Source organism: Saccostrea echinata, unplaced genomic scaffold, assembly GCF_033153115.1.
Source record: "Saccostrea echinata isolate AGI-Se365-2 ecotype Australia unplaced genomic scaffold, CSIRO_AGI_Sech_v1 ptg000040l, whole genome shotgun sequence".
In the NCBI taxonomy this organism is placed as follows: domain Eukaryota; kingdom Metazoa; phylum Mollusca; class Bivalvia; order Ostreida; family Ostreidae; genus Saccostrea; species Saccostrea echinata.
The window spans coordinates 593,068-617,457 of record NW_026889789.1 but is presented as its reverse complement, the minus strand read 5'-3'; the positions used below and the strand labels follow the sequence as shown (position 1 = coordinate 617,457).

At 33.0% G+C, this 24,390-nt stretch overlaps 1 protein-coding gene across 1 annotated transcript; it reads right to left on the bottom strand.

Moving 5' to 3' along the window:
* Positions 1-1,746: 1,746 nt before the first annotated feature.
* On the bottom strand, positions 1,747-14,847 carry LOC133200482 (uncharacterized). The gene is made up of 3 exons (XM_061336273.1): positions 14,355-14,847; positions 11,093-12,053; positions 1,747-2,068 (listed from the first exon to the last, which is right to left on the bottom strand). The coding sequence occupies exons 1-3, from the start codon at positions 14,845-14,847 to the stop codon at positions 1,954-1,956; spliced, it is 1,569 nt and encodes a 522-aa protein (XP_061192257.1). The 3' UTR covers positions 1,747-1,953.
* Between the last annotated feature and the right edge of the window lie 9,543 nt (positions 14,848-24,390).

Below are 24,390 nucleotides of genomic sequence, written 5' to 3'. Positions count from 1 at the left end.
ACTGGGTCGCCTTATTGCGATTCTATCGTGTATACTCTTGTAAATACATGCATGTGCATGTAAAAGTGTGACACTATGAGATAAAAGATTTCAGATATACATTGTGCCTATTAAAAAAAAAAACAAACGTCTTTCCATCACAGTGAAAACAACATATGACGTTACATATATGAAATCTCAATTATCAATATTTAGTATATGTCTTTTCCTTTAGTTATCGATATTGGTACAAAAATTAAAAAAGGGATATAGGGCTGTAATAATCAACTCTACATATTTTGTATGTGTGATAAATGCATGTGTTGTATTGCGCCAAGAAAATCTTTTGACCTAAATTTCTTGAATACGTCTAACTTGTTCTCCGTGTACGACGGGTAATGCTAGGGAGTCGTCAAAAAGTCTGAGGGAATTTATTTTCATCTCTTCTGATGTGGGAAGACGGTAGTTACGTTTATTCCGGTATTTGTAATTGTACTCATAGATAATGTAGATCACAAGAAAAACAGCAATAGCTAAGCTTTGTATTGGTCATTAGTCCGGCTACCATATCTGTTTGCCCTATTTCGAATTCACCGCCATCGAGTAGTTAACCAGACTTTTGAAAAATTTTGACATTTTCTTACACAAGTTTCGCTAGACATTTAAGAGACTACCCCGCGTTACTCGTTGCATACGGTGTTCTCTTAATATGAAAAAAAGTACCTCAACTTCACCGTAACTTTAGATCAGGGCGTCACCTTATTGGAATTGATAATCTTACATGATTTATGTTTGAATTTGCTAGATCAATTTGTTTTGGTGGGTGAAAATTATCTATGCATATATTTATATGAATTGTTCAAATACATCGTTCTCGTCCTCATAATCCTTCCTTCAGAATGATCCCCAAGATGTTTCTTTAACTTACTGCTGCAAAAACAATTTGCCAACATTTCATATATTCTACAAATTACCTTAATAAAGTGCACAAGAAAAGAGAAAAAAAATATAATAACACGTGTAATATGACAATGTTTATCAAAATACAGAAATCTTAATTTAAGAATACTCCAAGGGAATATTATTGACTTGAGAGCTCCTACTCAGTTAATAATTTTCTTTAAGGCATTTGAATTCATAAAGGCATATTTCTTCTTACATAATATCTGTATGTGAGTGTTATTTTTACTTATGTATAACATAATTTGATATTTAAACAAAAAAAAATATTTATTGTTTAGTTTGGAATTCCTGTCAAAGTTTATCAAAAATAAAATTTTTATAGGGGTTGCTGTGTCGGATAACGTTTTGATCAAAAAGTCAATAAAAGCATCAGAATGTATTATCAAAGTACTGGTGTCATTCCCACAAAATCGATGAAAGATATTCTATAATTGTAGAATAGAAAGCTAAAACACACGTTTATACAAATAGTAAGAGCAATTGAAATTTCAACATTTATTAAAACAAATCAAAACATGAAACTACAATGTTCACAATCACTCAACAAGCTACAAAACTTATATACACACACAAAAAAAAAATCATACATCCATCTTGTTTTATACCACATATCTTTGGCCTTCTCGGGGGCTACTCACATATAAAGTAAAAAACAAATTTCTGGGTTGACACCATCAGGAAATTGTTACGTAACCATAGAAACCTGGGTTGACACCATCAGGTTGTGAGTAAGGGTACCCGGGTTGACACCATCGGGTTTTAATGAATGGAACCTGGGTTGACACCATCAGGTTTAATTTTTGAGATACCTGGGTTGACACCATCAGGTTTACATGAAATGACCCGGGTTGACACCAGCGGGTAGCTATATTTAATTAATTACATAATGCAGAAAAATTGATCTGAATTGGGGGTAAACAGGCCAAAATGAATGAACATCATATTATAAGTGGGTATTAAGAATTGATGTGAGTGAATGCCCCCAAGAAGATAAATGAAGAACAGAAAATCTTAAGATGAGCACATTTTTGTTTGTGCAGACTGAATAGTATTTTGATTGATTCTAATATATCTTGCATAACAGTCTGAATTCCAGCGACCTAGTGACTGAATTAACATGCATTCTCTGTAAGCACCAAAAAAATTACTATAGGGGGAAACGACATCTCTCCGATTTTGATGAAATTTGCACCACAGGTGCATCTTGGCACAAAACTAGCAAATATGGTGTTAGAAGTTTCACACGTGCACCCGGTTGCCATGGAGATGGATCCATTGAATTTGGCCATGTTTGGCCCTTTTTGACCAAATGAAAACATGAAAATTGAGGAAATGTAAATGAATTTTTATCTTTACGTAGTAAACTCAAACATAAATCATTGTATCATAAGAAAACATCAACTTTTTAGGTATACAGGGCATATAATCGGTTATTCCAGAATTATTCCCACTCTAAGAAAAAGGTCCTGTAAAATGACCTAGTTTCTGAAAATGTGTAAAATGGGAAATTTGGTATTTTTTGAGAACTTTAAGGTTAAATAAAAAAAATTGTCTATGGAAAATTTTCAAATCTTATGTGTGTTTTCATACTTCAGAATTAGGAGTGTCACCTCATGAAAAAATTGGAGTGGGATCTCAATACTATTTTTAGTAACATGTATCTATAAATAGACATATTTCAGAAAAATCTAAAAAATCAATTTTGGGCAGAGTTTAAGATGCCATTGTTAGGTATTTAAGAAATATACTGTAAAAGTCAATATGTTAATGACAGAAACTGGACACCAATAACTACTATGCATATTATTTGAAGGGAGTTCCGTTTTCTATTTATAGCTTCAAATGCCGTAAAATAGACATGTCTCATAATATGTGTAAAAATGACTATTTTCTATCATTTAGAAGCTCCACTAAAACATAAGTGATAAACATACTGCTCTCACCAATATTTCATCAATTAGAACAAGGGATAATACAATAACTCACACATTATTGAGGATAGGCTCTCATTTCTATAAATAGTACAAATGTCTAAAAATAGACACATAGGAAATTAATGACGAAATGTAGATTTTTGCACTATTTCTCACATTAGAGATGAACAATTTGCATACTCACTGTCATTAACTGTAACTGACATAATGTGACTGACAAGTACAGGAGAGCATTAACTGAAATGCAGAATAATAAGCGGAGGTTTCCATTTCTATTTATAGTAACAATTGTTTTAAAATAGACATTCTACAAATTATCAAGAAAATGTAGAATTTTGCACTATTTTCTCACATTAGGGATGGACAATTTGCAGACAAACTGCTATTAACTGTTAATAACATAAGGGGAACAACAAGTACAAGAAAGCATTAACTGAAATGCAGAATAATAAGCGGAGGTTTCCATTTCTATTTATAGTAACAAACGTTTTATAACTATTGAAAAAATGTAGAATTTTGCACTGTTTCTCACATTAGGGATGGACAATTTGCAGACTAACTGCTATTTACTGTTATTGACATCAGGTGACCGACAAGTACAAGAGAGCATTAACTGAAATGCAGAATAATCAGTGGAGGTTTCAATTTCTATTTATAGCAACACATGTGTAAAAATAGACAAATTGCAAAAAATCAAGGGAATATAGATTTTCGCACACTAGGAATGGACATTTTGCCGATTAACTTTTACTAACTGTTATTGACAAAAGGTGAATGACAAGAACAGGAAAGCATTTACTGAAATGCACAATAATCAGCGGAGGTTTCGATTTCTATTTATAGCAACATACGTGTATGTCTAAAAATAGACATATTGGAAATAATCAAGGAAATATAGATTTTTGCCCTATTTCTAACATAAGGAATGCTCAATTTGCAGACTAACTATTATTAATGTAATGATTGACAAGAACAAGAGAGCATTAGCTGAAATGCAAAATAATCTGCGGAGATTATTTCCATTTCTATTTATAACACCAAATACTTAAAAATACATATGTCTCAGCATATGAGAAAAAATGAAATTTTCCCCCAATTACAACCTTCACAAAAATATTTAAAATAACATTGCTCTCTAAAATATGCCATCTTCAAGTACATGTGGTCATACAACACTTCACACATTAATGAGCATTGGGTCTCCATTTTTTATTAGGTCACCTGAGTCACTCAGGTGACCTATTACTATCCGTTCTCGTCCGTCGGCGTGCGTCGTGCGTTAACATTTGAACATTTTTAGCTTCTTCTCTGAAATCGCTTAACCAATTTCGACCAAATTTGGCATATAGCATCTATCGGTGAAGGGGAACAAAAATTGTGAAATTCATGGTCCCTGCCCCCCTGGGGCCTGAGGGGTGGGGCTAAAACCACCAAAAATAATGCAATCTTTAAAAATCTTCTTCTTTACTCCTGGACATCAAGCAGTCAAACTGTTGGCAACATTGTAATAAGCATTGAGCCCTCTACCAAAATTGTGAAATTCATGGCCCCAGGGTTAGGGGTTCTGGCCCCAGGGTGGGGCTATATAGATCATATAGTGAAAGTGCCTTATTTCTTTGAAAATCTTCTTCTCTGCTCCTGGGTATTAAATAAGGTAACTAAGTACATAGTTATGATGAGCAAGAGTGCCTCTTCCCAAATTGTGAAATTCATGGCCCCAGGGTCAGGGGTTCTGGTGTTAGGGTGGGGCTCTATTGATTATATAGTGAAAATGCATTGATTCTTTGAAAATCTTCTTCTCTGCTACTGGAGATTATGTAAACAAACTAAGTACATAGTTATGATGAGCAAGAGTGCTTCTTCCAAAATTGTGAAATTCATGGCCCCAGGGTCAGGGGTTCTGGCCCCAGGGTGGGGCTATATAGATCATATTGTGAAAGTGCATTATTTCTTTGAAAATCTTCTTCTCTGCTCCTGGGTATTAAATAAAGTAACTAAGTATATAGTTATGATGAGCAAGAGTGCCTCTTCCCAAATTGTGAAATTCATGGCCCCAGGGTCAGGGGTTCTGGTGTTAGGGTGGGGCTCTATTGATTATATAGTGAAAATGCATTGATTCTTTGAAAATCTTCTTCTCTGCTACTGGAGATTATGTAAACAAACTAAGTACATAGTTATGATGAGCAAGAGTGCTTCTTCCAAAATTGTGAAATTCATGGCCCCAGGGTCAGGGGTTCTGGTGTTAGGGCGGGGCTCTATCGACTATATAGTGAAAATGCATTAATTCTTTGAAAATCTTCTCCTCTGCTCCTGGGCATTAAGGTGAGAAACTAAGTACATAGTTATGATGAGGAGATGGGTCCCTTCCAGAATTGTGAAAGCCATGGCCCCTGGGTCAGGCGTTCTGGTGTTAGGGCAGGGCTCTATTGATTATATAGTGAAAATGCATTAATTCTTTGAAAATCTTCTTCTCTGCTCCTGGGTATTAAATAAAGTAACTAAGTACATAGTTATGATGAGCAAGAGTGCCTCAACCAAAATTGTGAATTTCATGGCCCCAGGGTCAGGGGTTCTGGTGTTAGGGTGGGGCTCTATTGATTATATAGTGAAAATGCATTGATTCTTTGAAAATCTTCTTCTCTGCTACTGGAGATTATGTAAACAAACTAAGTGCATGGTTATGATGCATAAGGATGCCTTTTTAAAAATTGTGAATTTCATGGCCCCAGGGTCAGGGGGTCCGGTGTTAGGGTGGGGCTCTATTGATTATATAGTGAAAATGCATTGATTCTATGAAAATCTTCTTCTTTGCTACTGGAGATTATTTAAACAAACTAAGTGCATGATTATGATAGGCAAGGATGCCTCTTCCAAAATTTTTAAATACATGGCCTCAGTTTTTGGGGTTCTTGAGGAGGGGGGGGGGAGGGGGGCTCTATTGATTATATAGTGAAAATGCATTAATTCTATTAATTAATCATTAACTAATCCTGTCTGCTCCTTAGTGTTGAGCTAATAAATAAATTGCTTAGCTATGATGAAGATGGGAGCTTCGAACAGAATTTTTAAATCTTGTGGTCCTATGGTCAGGGGTTCTGGCATAACGAGGAAGGGGGGGGGGGCTTTTGATAATATAGTGGAAAAGTGTTAATTCTTTGAAGTCCATAGTTATGATGATGAGGGTAACTCTTCCAAATTTGTAAATTTCTTGACCTTTGGTCTTGGGTTCTGGTGTTAGGGTAAGGCTTTGTTGAATCTGTATTGAAAATGCATTGTACCTGTGAAATTCTTCTCTGCTTCTGGGCATATCGAAAGCAAACTGAGTAAAAGTTTAAATGATATAAGTAAGCGTATTTCTACCAGATTTTTGAACATCTGGACAATTTGTCTAAGCATTCTGGTCCTGGACAGGCTCTATTAATTTGTATTCTACTGAGAGAAGTTATTTCCCTTTTCCATTCACCTTTGATAATTAATCACTGTAAATAATGTATTTGAAAGATTAATAGAATAAGATAATTATGCAAGAATGTTTATCGTATAATTCAAAAAGTACTTTCTTAGTTTTAATAATCAGGCAGACCTGTAAGTAATAGATAAATAAAAATGAGACAAAAATAACTTATCTTATTAAAAGTTCTTCAAAGACCATAAGAGAGGTCAATGCTAGAGGTCTTAACATGGGTTTAAAAATAGTACAGAAGCACTAATAGTTTGTTAATAGTCTGCTTGGTGATAATATTAAGTGGGGGACAGATTAGAACTTAAGTGAATACTAGACTAATTATTTTGTTGATCCTGATCTTCCTACTTCTCTTGCCTTAGAGCAACAAAGCTTCATCTGTCAGTGTATTTAACTTCTAAATTGTTGTATTATACTCAGGTGACCGTTAAGGACCTTGGGCCTCTTGTTACAGTAACAATAAACTAAAAATATATGTAATGTATATATAGGTACTCCCATGGTTTGTGCTTGAATATGATTTTTATCCAACCAGTTGTGTGTTTTTTTTACTCCCGAGCCTTGGCGAGGGGATAAAAAACTCACAACGAGTTGGATAAAATTCATATCCAACCACAAATCATGGAAGATTCTTTTTATCCTATGTTTTATACATCACAATCAATGTTTTACACTGTTTTTATATAGGAATCTACTTCATTTTACTTCTCCACTCTCACGCTAAAACCCATTGTGACATCATATCTGTGGGATATCAAAAAAAATATATATATATATATATCCAATGAGTGATATCCACGGGATAAAGGGGTAAACATGTGAAAGATCACCTATTTTTCGTGGGGTAATTTTTTCGTGGTTCGAAGAAAAAATTAGTTGGTAAAGGGGATTTTCTTTGTGAATGAAGAAAAGCTTTTATATTGTTTAAAAGTTGTTATATATTTGAATTTTACATTTCGTGGAGGACATATATTTGTGGGTCTCTCTATGCCATAAAACACCCACAAAATTTAATGATTTTACAGTATCTCAAATAATTTAGAAAATGTAGGTTCTTGCACTATTTCAAACGTAAGAAGTGGAAAATTAGCAGATTTTCTGTCATAATCATATTGTGACTTACAAGAACTAGTCAATATTAATTGCAATAAACATCAACAAAAACATACCCCTCAGCATATAAGGAACCAGAAGTCTCTGACGAGACTGTAGCTCTACTGGTATTTATTTAACAAAGGAAGAGAAAAGTAGCTAGGCAGTAGCACTTGGACTTGACAGTAAATAAAAAAAATATCCTTATTTAGCCTCTTTTTGTGTCAAAATTGCAGTTGGTCAAAAACTGTAATAGGAGTAGCCTTTGAAAAAATTGACCAAAATTTCCTTTTTTTTTGGTTACCATGACAACACTGTTATCTAAAACTAAAATCTGATGTACAGGATTATGTGTCTTAGTGCAGTCTTCTTGGAATCAGATCAAAGCTGTAGAAGAAGCTTCCTGATAGAATTTGACAGGAATTTTTAATTTTAGTCACCATAGCAATGCCATTCATCAAAACCAAAAACTGATAAGCAGAGTGATGTATCTCAGTGTAGTCTACTTGTATATAATTTAATTTTGGTTTTTACTCGTCATTTGATTGGATAAAAAACTAGTTTATACCATATAACCTGTGTTGCCTAGGTCACACTGACTTAAGTCAAAAACGTATCGAACCGCTTGATGTTACATTTTAATTATGTACAATTTGAAGGAGAAATTGTTATTTTTTCACACTTAGTGCCCGCTGAAATATGGCTGAAATAATGTCGCCTTGGCATTAAACAGTAGTCAATCAATCAATTACACTTGGTGATGGAAAATTACATAATAAGGAATGAATTTAATAGCTACCTAGTTTTAAAAGTAAGTCCCAATAAAGCTAAAAATGACAATTTTACATCAATTAGAAAATTCGTAGAAATTTTTTTTTACAGTTCTACCAATCTCCACTATATTTCACACATTATTGAGAATGGGTTCTCCATTCTTTTTATAGAAACATGTCTAAAATAGACATATTGTGATATTTTGAAAGATGAACATGCTCAGTATTTTAGACATTATCTGACAAAGTTTGATGATGCTAACCCAATTAGTACCCGAAATATTTAATTAGAGTGATATAAATTGAAAAGTAGGTCATTGTGACCTACTTTTCAGTTGACGTTTTTCGAGGACCCAAGATGCATCAACTTACAAAGTTTTATGATCATAGGCCTTAAAATGTCCAAATTATGCCTCTAAAACGCTTTGAAATCGAATGCCTGCAAAGTTCAAAAAGTAGGTCACTGTGACCTCCTTTTTAATAAATATGTTTTATGGCCCCAAGATGCATCATCTTGCAAAATTTAATGATTCTAAACCTCTCAGTATTCTAATTAATGACCTTAATTGTTTTGAAAGAGATTAGCCATAAAATTCAAAAAGTAGGTCAAGGTGACCTACTTTTTAGTCAACATACTCCGAGGACCCAAGATACATCAACTGACAAAGTTTAATGATCATAGGCCTTAAATTGTTTAAAATATGCCTCTAAATCATTTTGAAAAAGAATGGCCGCAAAATTTAAAAAGTAGGTCATCGTGACCTACTTTTGAGTCAACATGATATGAGGTCCTCAGATGCATCAACTGACAAGATTTGATGATCCATGTCCGTATAGTAAGCAAAATATCAACATTTTAATATAATGTAATTTTTGGTCAACTTTGAAGTGACCTTGAGACCATGCCCTTTGCCCCAGGGTGATTCCCCGTGCAAATTTTAATTAACTTCATATTCTCATCCTTTTGTGTAAGTTTGGTAATAATCTGCCCAGTGGTTCTTGAGAAGAAGATTTTTTAGCAATCAGTACTTTTGTTTCTATTTTCCTAATTATCTCCCCTTGTTTAAGGGTCACAACCCTAGTTTTAGTAAAAATGGGAGCTGTTGGGCCAAGGATACCCTGTAACAAATTTGACAATAATTGGCAAAGGGGTTCTTGAGTTATGGCCCATATTCTATAAAGTTTACGCACACCGCACAAATGGCCATAGCATTAGCTCTTTGAGCCTTTGGCTCAGAAGAGCTAAAAATGGAAACCTCCACCGATTATTCTACTTTTCAGTTAATGCTGTGTTTTTCTTGTCGAATACATAACCTTTATAACAATAAGTCTGCAGATTTCCCATCCCTCATGTGAGAAATAGTGCAAAATTCTACATTTCCTCTATGATATGATTTTTAAAACATTTGTTACTATAAATAGAAATGGAAACCTCCACTGAATGTACTGTATTTCAGTTAATGCTGTCCTGCTCTTGTCAGTAGCCTTATGTCAACAACAGTAAATAACAGTTAGTCTGCAAATTGTCCATCCCTAATGTGAGAAACAGTGCAAAATTCTACATTTCTTTAATAATTTGCAGTATGTCTATTTTTAAACATTTGTTACTATAAATAGAAATGGAAACCTCCGCTTATTATTCTGCATTTCAGTTAATGCTTTCTTGTACTTGTTGTTCCCCTTATGTTATTAACAGTTAATTAAATAGCAGTTTGTCTGCAAATTGTCCATCCCCAATGTGAGAAAATAGTGCAAAATTCTACATTTTCTTGATAATTTGCAGAATGTCTATTTTTAAACAATTGTTACTATAAATAGAAATGGAAACCTCCGCTTATTATTCTGCATTTCAGTTAATGCTCTCCTGTACTTGTCAGTCACATTATGTCAGTTACAGTTAATGACAGTGAGTATGCAAATTGTTCATCTCTAATGTGAGAAATAGTGCAAAAATCTACATTTCGTCATTAATTTCCCATGTGTCTATTTTTAGACATTTGTACTATTTATAGAAATGAGAGCCTATCCTCAATAATGTGTGAGTTATTGTATTATCCCTTGTTCTAATTGATGAAATATTGGTGAGAGCAGTATGTTTATCACTTATGTTTTAGTGGAGCTTCTAAATGATAGAAAATAGTCATTTTTACACATATTATGAGACATGTCTATTTTACGGCATTTGAAGCTATAAATAGAAAACGGAACTCCCTTCAAATAATATGCATAGTAGTTATTGGTGTCCAGTTTCTGTCATTAACATATTGACTTTTATAGTATATTTCTTAAATACCTAACAATGGCATCTTAAACTCTGCCCAAAATTGATTTTTTAGATTTTTCTGAAATATGTCTATTTATAGATACATGTTACTAAAAATAGTATTGAGATCCCACTCCAATTTTTTCATGAGGTGACACTCTTAATTCTGAAGTATGAAAACACACATAAGATTTGAAAATTTTCCATAGACAATTTTTTTTATTTAACCTTAAAGTTCTCAAAAAATACCAAATTTCCCATTTTACACATTTTCAGAAACTAGGTCATTTTACAGGACCTTTTTCTTAGAGTGGGAATAATTCTGGAATAACCGATTATATGCCCTGTATACCTTAAAAGTTGATGTTTTCTTATGATACAATGATTTATGTTTGAGTTTACTACATAAAGATAAAAATGCATTTACATTTCCTCAATTTTCATGTTTTTATTTGGTCAAAAAGGGCCAAACATGGCCAAATTCAATGGATCCGTCTCCATGGCAACCGGGTGCACGTGTGAAACTTCTAACACCATATTTACTAGTTTTGTGCCAAGCTGCACCTGTGGTGCAAATTTCATCAAAATCGGAGAGATGTCGTTTCCAAGATTTTTTGGTGCTTACAGAGAATGCATGTTAAATGATCTTGAATAACAAACAGCAGCTGCTGTAGTGGCCGCTCCAATTCTGAAGGAATGGCCGGAGTACCTAGTATCATCAAAACCTAACCTAGATAGGACTTGTTTTACATGAAGTAGGAAAAAATTTCTAGACATTGGATTACCTTCATCATCAACAAATAGAGCAGCATTGTTTTGTGTGTGGCAAACATTTAACCGACCCTCCAGATACGTTTTCATAGTTTTAACTGGCTTTAAATGAGAATTTTCAAACACCTTTATATCAATCCCCTGTCGAAAAGGATCCGTTTTAGAGGAATTAAGTTTCAAGGTATAAAAAGAATAATCTTCTGCAAGAGTGACATCATGTATGGTTAAATAATCTTTCTGCTTATGAAAATTTGTTGTAAATTCTCCACATCTCAGAAAGCCAAAGAAAGCCATTTTACACATACAACTCAACATGAGATCTAACCAGGGTGAAAAAACACCTTTGTCAAGACAATTACATATTTGAAACAAAATTGAGAAAGTGATAGGTAATCTTTTCGATATGCTGTTGCATTGTTGCTTTTTAACACCTCGCAGAACACAGTGAACTCTCTCAAAGTCTTTAAACATAAGGCATTGGCCCTCTTTCAGATAGAAAAAACGTATACCTGCGAGGTAAGTTTTGATTGTTTCGTGCCTTAATTTCAAATGAAGTTGACAATGTGTAACAAGATATACAAGTATATCTTCATTTATGACAGGCAGTTTACCTAAAGCTAGACACACGCGAGACATAACAAGAAATTTTTTAAAACATTCTAATCCCGCTCTGTAGGTTGCTGCTGTGCTAGGCTCAATGGAGGCATTAACTAAACGTTCAGCATGCTTCTTTAGATCAAGATGAGGTTCGAATATTCTGGGCATGGTTTCGGCAGAGGGTCCGCTTGTGGGGCAATACGACGGAAATGATCCATCTGAAATCGAGACAAGGCATCAGCAATGCAGTTTGTAATTCCACTTATATGACGAGCATAGATAATAAAATTGTTTGTTGCTGAACGCATGAACTTCATGATTAAGGGAATTTTCGAACGACCTTTATTAATAATATGCACTGTAGCTTCATTGTCACAATTGAAAACAATTTTTAAACCAGACCACTGTGCCCCCCAAAGAACGGATGCAACAACGATTGGGTACAGCTCAAATAAGGCCATTGACAAAGATTTGTCCTCCGAGATCAGTTCTTCTGGGAAATAACCTTGAAACCACTAATTGTTGAAAAAACCTCCAAAAGCGGTATCTGTGGCATCGGTGAACAGATGTAGATCAGCAGCATCAGTAGTAGCATTGTCCATGAAAAAAGATCTACCATTCCATCCCTTTAGGAATTTGGACCACATATGCAGGTCAAGTCTACATTCAGAATTCAAAGTGACATGATGATGTAATTCCCGAGTTTTGTATAAAAGTTTGATCAGGTATGACACAAATGATCTTCCCGGAAGAACCACACGACTGGCGAAGTTTAGGTGATCTAGAAGACTAAGAAGTTCACGTTTTGTGCAGGATTTCCGGTTTGAGAACTGTTGTACTAATTCAGATATTCTGATTAGTTTTTCTTCCGGTAACCTGGCCTCCATCCTTACGGCATCAAGGGTAATGCCTAGGTATTCAAGTTCTGTACACGGTCCCATTGTTTTCTTAATTGATAAGGGAATACCAAGTCTAGCAAATACGTGGTGTATCGAGGCCATTGTTCGCATTGCTTCAAAGTCTGTCGGATCGATCGTTAAGAAATCATCAAGTAAATGAAGAATATTTGAAATCCCATAATCATTCTCGAAAATCCAGCACACCACAGATGATAGATAGTCGAATATTTTGGGGCTTGACCGACTACCAAAGACTAGTCTTGTGAAGAAATAATATTTGTTGTTGTTTTTAATGCCATGATATGGCCACAAAGAAGGGTGGATCGGAATGAGTTTGAAGGCGTCCATAATATCAGCTTTGCAGAGCCAGCTTCCCTTACCCATTGATTGAATTATTTGAATCGCATGGTCAATAGTCACATATTGGAGAGAAAAATCCTCTTTGTTTATAAGATCATTTAAACTTGGGTGGTCCAGACTGTTATGTGGTGCCGACATATCGACTATCAAACGTTTCTTTTTTGAATATTTACTTTCAGCTAGTCCTATGGGGTTAAATCTGTAAATTTCAAAAGGTACCTCGTCATATGGTCCAATGAGGTAACCTTTCTCCAGTTCTTCAGCTATCAAACGGTTAATGGTGAGAGGATCCTTTCGCCGATAAAAGATTTTTACATTCCAATGGTTCAGTTGGCAGGGGGTAAATTTCCGTATGAAAACCTTCTACTAATCCTTTAATAAGAAAGTTTGCAAACTCTTGATCTGGATATTGTTTTAATTCCTCCCGCAGCACAGATATTTTAATAGTCGATGGTACACATATCTTAAGGTTAACCCCGCTTAATGTCTCCAGCGGGGAGATTGCCCCGTTTTTTGAGACACTACACTTTTGAGCTGTATGTCCCCCCTTGCAGTGTAAACAGACATGGGCGTTTTCACATCTTGCATTGATACAACTTTTCTCAGAGTTAAAATTGTTACAAATTTCCTTGTCTTGGAACACTATTCGAGGTCGACCTTGGCTGTCGGACTCCCGTCCCTTCTTTTGAGTAGGTCCTGCCGAATAGTTCTTAATCGAAAACATTGGACAAAAAGCAGCAGTATGGTTGATACTGCTACAGACATAACATGCGGAGGGTCGCAAGTTTGCAAATATATTGCAGAAAAGGGTATTATCATTCACCGACAAGTCTACAGGAATGTTGGAATATCTCAAATGAGCAGCTGCCCGAGCCGAAAAGGTTTTATGGTACTCATAAAATCCTTTACCACCATAATGATTGGACATGTCAACAATGTCTCTTTCATACAAGTCTAACTCTTCTCTTCTTTGAGGGTAAGTTTGGCACATAATGTTCTTATAAATGCCGAAAGCATATATAAATTCCGAAATTGAAAGGTTTTTGTGAAGTCGGGGGTCTTTCTCCGGTTTCTCATCCGCGTGTTTCCCTTCTTTTTCCCTGGCCGCGATGGCGTTTGTCGTCGGAATTAAAAGCTGCGCCAAATTTACATCTTTCCCTTCAATTATGGCCTTTCGTAGTGAAGGGGGCACAGTTTCTATGAAGGGCAACGACTCTACGGCGTAACCGAACCTAGTTTTTTGTAGAAAACCAGACCTACCCTCATTGCTCTGCCATGGACTTGGACTCTTTAGCGCTGACTGTAGCGTGTATCCTTCGTCCGCAGTTTGTGTCCGTTCTGGAGCCGGGAGCTGAACTGGATTCCCCGCCGCAGCTGATATTGTAGAGGGATTTGAATTCACTTTGTTGGAAACAATCCTAAGCCCCTCCTTCAACTTCGTGACTGTATTAGTAAGTGTTGAGATCGATTGTAGAAGTGTTTCCAAGTTTTTGGTGCCGCCATCTTGGTTGTTTGAAGAGGAACTCGAGCCCGAGCTCAATTCCACAGGGCGATCCTCCGATGAAACATTATCACTGCCACTGAGAAGTTCTTTAACTTTTTTGACCAAGACACTCTTTTTGTCCGATTGACGAAAGGATATATTGTTCTTATTCAGTTCCTCCCGTAACTTAGACACAGTCCAGTTCTCAAGTCTTGTTAGGTCGTACGGGGCACTGGATGAGCTTGCCCGTGCGCTGCGGCGTTTGGCCATAGTTTAAGTCACAGGTTATCACAGGAAAAACAATCAGTTCAGTTAAAAATAGTTGATCAACGATTTCTAATAAAACAGTACACCATAAAAGATCTAATCCATCTAATAATAACGAAACAAAAACACAGAGCATGTACATCCAGCTTAAGATAAAACAAAGGAATAGTGATGGTAAGTGAAATTTGATGCGGATTGGTTTTCAAGTTCACGTGACTACTGACCACCAGTGATGTTGCTGCCCATTACGCAATGCATTACCTAATATGGTCAAGGAATACTGGTTCCTAAGACAGATAATCTTTTCTAAGAATAGCCTCCTTATCAAAGTGTCAAACAATGATTGTTTTATGAGTTCAATTAGATGTACACAACTTTACATAGACTAGAATGTAATCCTTACTACATGGCTCTATACAATGAATGTTTAACCAATGCTTCGTTAATAGTACCAACAACATATATAGAGAGATAATGTTATGTACACATGAAAACTAATTAGTTATGTATAAACAAAATTTTTTCTTACAAAAAAATATCATTCTAAATCTACTTGATTTTTTATATATAGCATATATTGATATTTCCTAATCCTTAATTTTTCATGCTTTATATTTTAATGGGTAGAGATAAAATAAAAAAAAAAATACGGCGTAGCTTTACAATTTGAAGTAAAAGACAATCTTTATGGTCATTACTTTTCTGAGCGCTAACAATTTAAAAAGAAATTTATGGTCAATATAAAAGTTGTATACAGAATACAATTTCCTTTTCCTTCCAATCAAGAACTTAAGAAAAATAATGACCGACAATTTTTGAAGGGAGTTTGGTTATTACTACTTTTGAAAAGCTGCCGGATTGCTCAGCGCTCGAGTGATCACCATTTTCTGGCGTGGAATTGCTACTAAGTTGTGTTGGTGTTGTTTTTAAAGTATTTCCCGATCTTACTTTTAGGTCATCTATCATAGGCAAGGATAAACAATAGTGTTTGATCCCGCATGAAAAGTGATATGAAAATGAAATATACTGGGACCTTTTTCTATTAACAAAACTATCTAATATAAAGGACTCTAAGTGTTTAAATCTAAGTGGGTTATTAAATATTCATGCAACAATCTTATGTAAAATTTTACGTTAATTGTATCTTCAAATTTTGTTATATATAATTTACTTGTAAAACCTCTGATTTTCGAAACGTTTACTCTTGTAACTGTTATGAATAATACAAACTACCAAGACACTTTTTAAAAAGTCGTAAGTTTTGGAATTAACTTTAATTTAGTAGCGGGGCTTACGCCAAAACTTTTTCGGGTGTAGGTTGTATTTCACAAAGCGGTGTAAATCTAGTCATATACGATACACTTTGTCTGTGGCTTAAGTTCTTGACAAGGCAGCATTGCACCTGCGCAAGTGCTGAATCAACAAAAAAAAAATGCAAGACATGTATTTCTAACAATATCTATCATAGACCTATCTTTAAATCTGGTATTTATGTGTTGGATTGTTCAAACACTTAAAATTTGGTTCTCCATTATACCAGTAAAGAATAAAGACTTTTTTCAGATTTACATTTTGTTTTAAACATTTGTCCTTCTAAACAGAGAAAAATGGGATAGTGGCGAGATTTTCGAAGTTAGGTTCATAGTAATCTTTAAATTCATTTTAAATACGTTGATCATTATGCATGAGAAATCTATGTGCGGAAATCCTCAAATTCATGTAATACTTTTTGTCTGATTTTTGGATGGCTACAAAAAAATCTATGCCTAAAAACAAGATTTATCTTAAATACATATATTATCAAGCCATCGGCATAACATGTAAGAAATATAAAGCATAAGAATTACTTTTTCTAGTTTAAATCATGCAAAAAGAGTATTGGACTTACATATAGTTAGCAATTTATGTCTTTTTCTTCCCAGAGAGGTCTTATTTTTTCATGGCAGTAATTATACACATGGCGGATAACTACAGGTACTTCAAAATTCATTTTTTTTTCTAAAAACGAAAATAAACGTTTAGTTGTTTGCGTTAATAAAGTTAACATAATGGAATCATCAAAAAATACAAATAAAAACAAAAAATAAGTATTTTAAGGATAACAATTTAGGGATTCTCAACAAGCTTTATAGGCAAGAGGATTGTTTATGCCCAACCCACATCTTGGATACATTTTACTTTATTCTTTCTATATCAAAGTAATTTGCATGGTTTATGCATGAAATATGTCCATTCATTAATAGATGCAATAAATGAAACATCAAAAATCAAAACTATTACTGGGGTGTTTTTTATAACATCTTCATTTTCAGCATAAAATTAGTATTTGTGAAACATTTGAAATTGACATGGCAAGGAGGATAACTCTGATTTCCTTCTCAATCCTATGATGTGATTTATACCCAATTGAGCAGATTTGGTTATTTTTTTTACCGCAAATTCCTATTCTAGACTGTCCATTGGCTAGTGAACACTTTGTTCAATCAAATTCATTAAGTTTTACTATCCACCACTCCCTCTCATCCCAAGCCCTCTTTTTCCACCTTCTTGTCATGACATATTACATGTACATATTACGAATTACTGGTTGAATTTGGAATTTATTCATGTCAGCAACGTAAAAGAAAATATATATACTCTAATTCAACTATAAGTAATTCAAGAAGATTGTTAATACCCCACCTACAAGTGTATTACTTTGCTTAACAAGATGTTCATAACAACATTAATATGTTTTTTGTATACAATTCCTGTAATTTTTATTAATATTTTGTTTGAATTGTGCATGAAATTCAAAAACTTATCTAAATGATCTTTAAAATGCAATAAATGACAGATTTCAATTCATATATTCTTAATTTTCCTTTTACAAGTTAAAAGAAAAAATTCCTTACATGTATAATCGTCATGCATATAATAAACCACTGAAATATGTTGAAGATTTACAAACTACATTTGTTTCACATTTTTGAATATAGATAAAAAGATAAATTTTTCCTCTAATATTGATGATATTTTTTATTTACGTACGTTTACTTAAGGTTTAAAGTCATCCATCTGTAAATACATTTTACATAAACCCTTGCATATATCGATTGTTGTTGTATATGAATAGTGGTGATGTTTGATCAATAAAGAAAACTAAAACTTCCTCCCAAAATTCTCATTTAAAAAAAATGGAAACCAAACATGAAATCCAGGTAAAGTCAATAATCTTTATAGAGACTTTTACATGGGCCACCATAATAAACGTGGAAATTCAGTAAAATACAAATATGCGTGGCACGATTTCTAAGATCATCTACAAAGATGCACCTGATTCTAAAAGGCAGCATGTGTTATAGATACTTATAATCCCTACTATTTACAATTGCAAAAGCAAGTTATACAGTGAGCACATTTTTGCAAATAGAAAAAAAAAAACTTTAAAGGGGGCAAAAGATGTTCGAAGTGCAAGTTGAAAGATAATTCAAACTGTATTAAACGACAGCTCCCTTACAATGTATTGACATTGTATTTATTGTTCTAATATATACATTTGTGGTATCTCTCTATTATATAAACATACAGAGAGCAAATATCTTCATACCTTTATGAAGTTTTTCAAAGGTCATAGGTCATTACGTGACCTAATCACACAGCGCAGTAATATCTACATAAAAAGACTTACTCTACTTAGCAATATAGCATGCTTTTCATGTATAAAAATGTACAAAATACGCAAGTAAAATAATAATCATTTTATTTACAATGTAAACGATTATTTAATACACTTCTTGATCGATTTTACATAGAGAATAGAAGACTACAATGTACGTGTTATAAGTTTCATGTCTGAGCTGCAGTCTCAACGTTTACCCTTATATGTTTTGTAGATCTCTGAATGCTATAATATTTTTTTATTAAACTTTACTCACAATAAATTTGAAAATCTGTTGGAAAATATCTATGTATAATGCAATCACACCACAAACAGCTGACAAACACTTCAGTATGCAAACCTCCATCATCGAAATCGTTGTCTTAACTGTGTAAGCTGTCGCCAGTGTCTCCGTGTCAATATCATGATAAACATGCCTTACTGAAATCGTAGATTTTATGTTTTTGATCAAATGTCATACTTGATTTTAAGTTAACTGTTCAGGACAAATGTCTCCATCCATCCCTTTCCGACCGAAATTCCACCAACAAGTAGCCTTTCACAGAATATTCCTTTCAAAACAGAATCTTTTGCCAGATGAATTTTAAGCGTAACCGCTTTTCAAGCCGATTTACACCTTGCATAATTTGTCAAAATCTACGACGAACAGTTAGTGCACTATATATATTTGATTATATTCGATTGTCCGTCTCAAATGTATATATAAGTAATAAATAACAAGTTTCTTCACTGGGAAATGAAGTGGGTCGGTAGTTGATCAAATCTTCTGAGAAGACCATCAGCCTTCACAGGATTTGATCACGTGACCGACCCACTTCATTTCCCAGAGAAGTTTTTAATCTTGTTATTTATTTCTTAGATAACATTTTCTGTATTACACCTGCTGAAGGAGTGGAGATCATATTTTTAGCTGTTTCATAAGATTTACTTTGCGTGAGCTTTTAACCAAATATTCGAAATTGATGCTACAATATTACAAATGGTTTAAGTTTGATTCTCCTTGAGCTTTCCACTTTTGCATAATATTTTTTGTTGAACTCTCTCATTACTAAAAATAAATAAATAAAAGAAGAACCTTACTATCTGTTAGTACAATAGAACATGTACCCTTTATAAGAGAAATTGTAAAAAAAAAAAAAAAAAAAAAGTCAAACACAGATATAAAATAACATTTTAAGGGATATTTAAGGGATTTCACACTGAAAAATACTGAAAAAGGTTATTTCAAATAACTTTGAGAAATAAACTGCTGATTACATAATTGGCGTAAAAGTACAATCTATCATTAAGTCAAATGCTGACTGAAGTTTTTAATACTAATTGTTAGGCCATTACATATACCATGAAGTATTTACTAAAAGTAATATAACAAATGTTCATCAAAATAATATTAATCGTTTTATGAGGCTGTGTAGAGCTATTTTAGTGTTTCCTAATGTATAGGTAGAGAAGATAGAGTGCGTTTTAAAGATTTTTTTTCAAACATTAAAACAATTGTTTGTCCTCAGATAAACGTACTTAAAGATATTCATTGACAATTCGTTAATATGTTGATACTTAACACAATTTCCTGCACAATGCTAGCGGAAAAATTCTAAATATTTGTTTTAAAGATGAGAATTTTAACATGATAAGGACTAAGACGTCTTTTCCTTTGAGAGACAAATCTTCATTTTTTCTGCTTTTATCATCAGCCGGTTTCTGTAACATATACTATTCTATGCCTATGTATGAAAAGGTGCGTAACTCAATTTTTTTTCAACATGGAAAATGAGAAAATTGAGTTATTTCCTTTTTCAATATGTCAATATTATTTATCAATACTGTAGTAATTAAGCTGATGTGGCGGTGCCTAATTATGAAAAACTATATTATTATTATTATTATTATTATTCTTTTGTCTAATGGCTTTTCATATTTAACATTTAATTGTCGAATATAACTGGTCAGAAAATCCTACAGGGTAATATATTGATAATGTTGCTGTATAGTAAAAAAAATCAGATTTTCGGGATGGTATCGAAATTAAATAACTACTGTAATTCCTTGAAATCTAATAAACTCTTTTCATTCCCATTTTGATGTAGTTTTATGTATAATACCTACATACAAATACAAAAATACCAGAAATATGTATAACATAATTAACATTTTACTATAATTAAAACAAAATGAAAACAACAAGGGTATAAACTTTGTGAGTACAATATTTGATGATAGAGAATCCGTTACAGAGAGGTCTTGACTTATTTTTCCATAAAAACAAAACAAAAAATATGCATTTATATATTAATGATCAGTACATATAAAGATGTATATCCCTCCGAAAATTTATTTTACAAGAACAAAATCAGGAGAATTGTATATACTTTGTGCAATAGTGCATTGACACTCTATCTACAGATATTCACGGTACACGTAAACGTGACATTCATGTTTTTCTTAGTCTTTTTCAAACTCTGTTATTTAAAAAATAATTTTTGTTTAAAGGTATATTCTTTCACAGAAAATATTATTCAAATATGAAACATAATTACCTTGATATCTATGATAAATATACATGTACTCTTATTTTCCTTAAAGTCGACCATTTGTTCAATTAACCAATCAAATACGAGTGTTGTCGCAAATTCCGTAGACAAGCGTTTTTTCGTAGGGCCTTGATGTCATCAATTCATGAAACTTCCTTCATAGATTAAACAAACAATAAGTAATAGATTTTTTGGACCAGAAAAAAAGTTTATCGAGTAGTTGCACAGATAACCTATTTAAATTAAATAGGTCATTGTCTCCTGCAAGAAGGCGGCTTAGTACTGCTGAATTCATAAAAGTTTGGTACTAAGGGAAATGTTTCCTAGTCCTTAGTATATAAAATTGCAAATAAAAATCGGTATATTATGTTTAAAATCCTACGAAAAAGTATTTACTACTCAGTATTTTGGGAATAGAAATGAATATTCTAAATATTGTGTTATTAATTACCTTTAGTCGAATTATGATGTATATACTTTAACAAGTGTGATTTTTTAAACGTTTTATTTCCAGCAGATTGAAATCCGACCTGTTGAAAAACGGCGGCTGCGTTGACCCAAGAGGTGAACTGGGCTGTGATCAAATGTTTTGATCCTGAATCCACTCCTTCAGAATTGCTGAATTCATAAATGTTTGGTACTAAGGGAAATGTTTCCTAGTCCTTAGTATATAAAATGACTGAATTCTTTCTTTGAACATGTGAAGAGGGATAAGGAAGACGGGCCTAAGAATCAGACAATAGTGGCACTGTGTAACTCCATTAAAGAAGACAGACGAAAAACCCGTAGAAAGATTTCCAAATATTTTTTTTACGTCAGAAAATTTCATAAAGATACATAAATTTGTTTAGAAGATATGACCTCAGTCTAAGGAATTTTGGGTCAATCCTCAAGCTCGTTTACGAGAAAAAAAATTGTAAGAGTTTGATTGGTTGATAGGGAAAATACTGCATTCAATTTATTTTTTGACGCCAAGTAATCACCATATCATATTTCTAGGAATCAATAGTAACAGTAAACTTTTACAGAGGATTATTGTGAAAACCAAAATTGGAATGAGATTAAATTAACTAGTCTTAAACTAGCGCCTCTTCTCAATCATGTTAATTACACTCCGCTTATTTTGCATTAAGTATGTTATTGACCATTTTTATTGATGTCTTATTTTGGATTGATTTGAATGCTAGAATGTTTACGGAAATGGTATTTTAACTGAAACGGTTGGCAAGAACGCTACCTGGTTTAAACGAAAGGCTACACGAGAATGTACTTTCAAATTGTTTAATTCCATCTAAATGCTCTATTTAGATATTGATTCCCTCGAATATTCTTCAAATGATAAAATTGAATTATAAATAATCGATCTTTCACGATGCTCTAGAGATACGCTTGAAATAAAATTACTAAATCAATGCAATACTATGTAAAAATATTTTAATATTTTGTAATTTAGACTGATACCAGCAGAGAATTTATGCAGGAAGGCAAAGTCGTTGAATAATTAATGTTAAACGTTCTTAAATTGCTTCTTAGCGGTTTTCATTATTTAAAAAAAATACCTGAGCAGCTTTCCTTATAAAATGATATGAGATCACTTTTGTTTTACTTAACATTATCGATTTATAATTAATGAATAATAAAATTAAGATGAGGTTGGAAAATGTAGATTTTATTGTCTAAATGGATAATAAACAATTTAACGATTTCCAATATAAGTGAAAAAAAGAGGCTTTGAAGAAATAACAACGAATGACTGAATCAGAATACGAGGATCCTTAGTGTGTAAATTAAGAAAGATCATTACCTTAAGGAAAATTAGTTGGAAGAGCACCTCAATTAGGTAAAAGGCAGTTTTGGATTGTGAAAATAATATAAAATGATATTCCGGATGTGTAAAATTGAGCGAGATATTATATTTTCAGCATGCAATTAAGTACGTAAAGTGTTCATATAGGATATAATCCATAGCTGTTTTCCTCAGTTACATAATAGGGTTTTTTTTTATGTTCCTGTTCACATTAAACCTTCACCAAATGGTCGCGTTTGGTAATATAGATAATATTGACAGTAAAACGTGATATACATACAGTGTACTTGAAAGACACTTTATTTTGTGTATCCATTGACATTGCATGGTGTTTATTGATTAAATTATTTATGTAGATTCACAAACAATAGTGACTAGTATGCAATTCATTGTTCTCTGTAAATGATACTGCATTTTTGAAATGTTGCATTTCACAAACTAGCATTACACGTACCTTTCGTAAATATACCCTTAAACGTACATCTTAAATTATGAATTAGACTTAAAAGTTGTATCTACCATGCTTCAGTCTGGCATTTTGAATTACTTATTTAGGTGGTACGATCAATTTAGCTGAATGGAAACATTTGGTAAGACGATCAGTTGCAGCTACCTTGCTAAGATCAATTCTACGCTCAATCTTTTTTTAATTACTCCTCTTGTATAACATTTGGAGAGCTATGTAACTTGCAGGGTTTACTGTTATGAATTACTAATGTTATTCTTTGTGAGAAGCGTAAAAAGTAGAATAAACTAAATAAATGGACTGCAATAATCCTGCTAGATGTAAGTATAATTATATATACATATTTATATATTTTTTTCTTTCTAATTAGGTTTCTAAAATATATGAAACAATTCGTGTAATTATACAAGAAAATAAAAAAAGCCTTTTTGACAGAATGAATGAACTTATTAAAAAAAAAAAAAAAAAAAAAAAAAAAAAAAACTGTTATAGCCTTCGTTGACTTATAAAACCTTCAGGGGTTTACTGTTATCAAATTCTGGTGCTATCCTTTATCAGGTGCGAAATACATATTGTCTAGGTATGTTGTTTAATTTTTTTTTTCTCGAGTGATGAAAGAAGAGTAAATGAAAAAGGTGAGGATAACGAACAGTGGTCAATCTAAAAAAATCTATAAACAATTCAATTCTGTGAAGAAGGCATGAAACTTGTATCCCTAAAGAAATGGATAATGATTTTGTCAGAATGAATTACTTTTGCTTAAAATACATTTTTTTTATTTCAAAAAATGTCTTTACAAAACAAATTAAAATTCAGGCTTTTTTGTACAAAGTGGAGTGGATGTATTAACGTTTTTAAAGGCTTTCCACCGTAATGTAAAGAAAAGGTTTCTGTCTCTATTCTACCTCGACGAATTGTACAAAATATATCTTTTTAAAAGAAAACGTGGTTCAAATTACTTTTTTTGTGATATTCAAATAATATGTTGTTTTTTTTAATTGTGCAGTATATACCAATGATCTAACAATACAACATATCTAGAATATATAATATTATAGGCAACTGCTTCTTCAACGAAAAA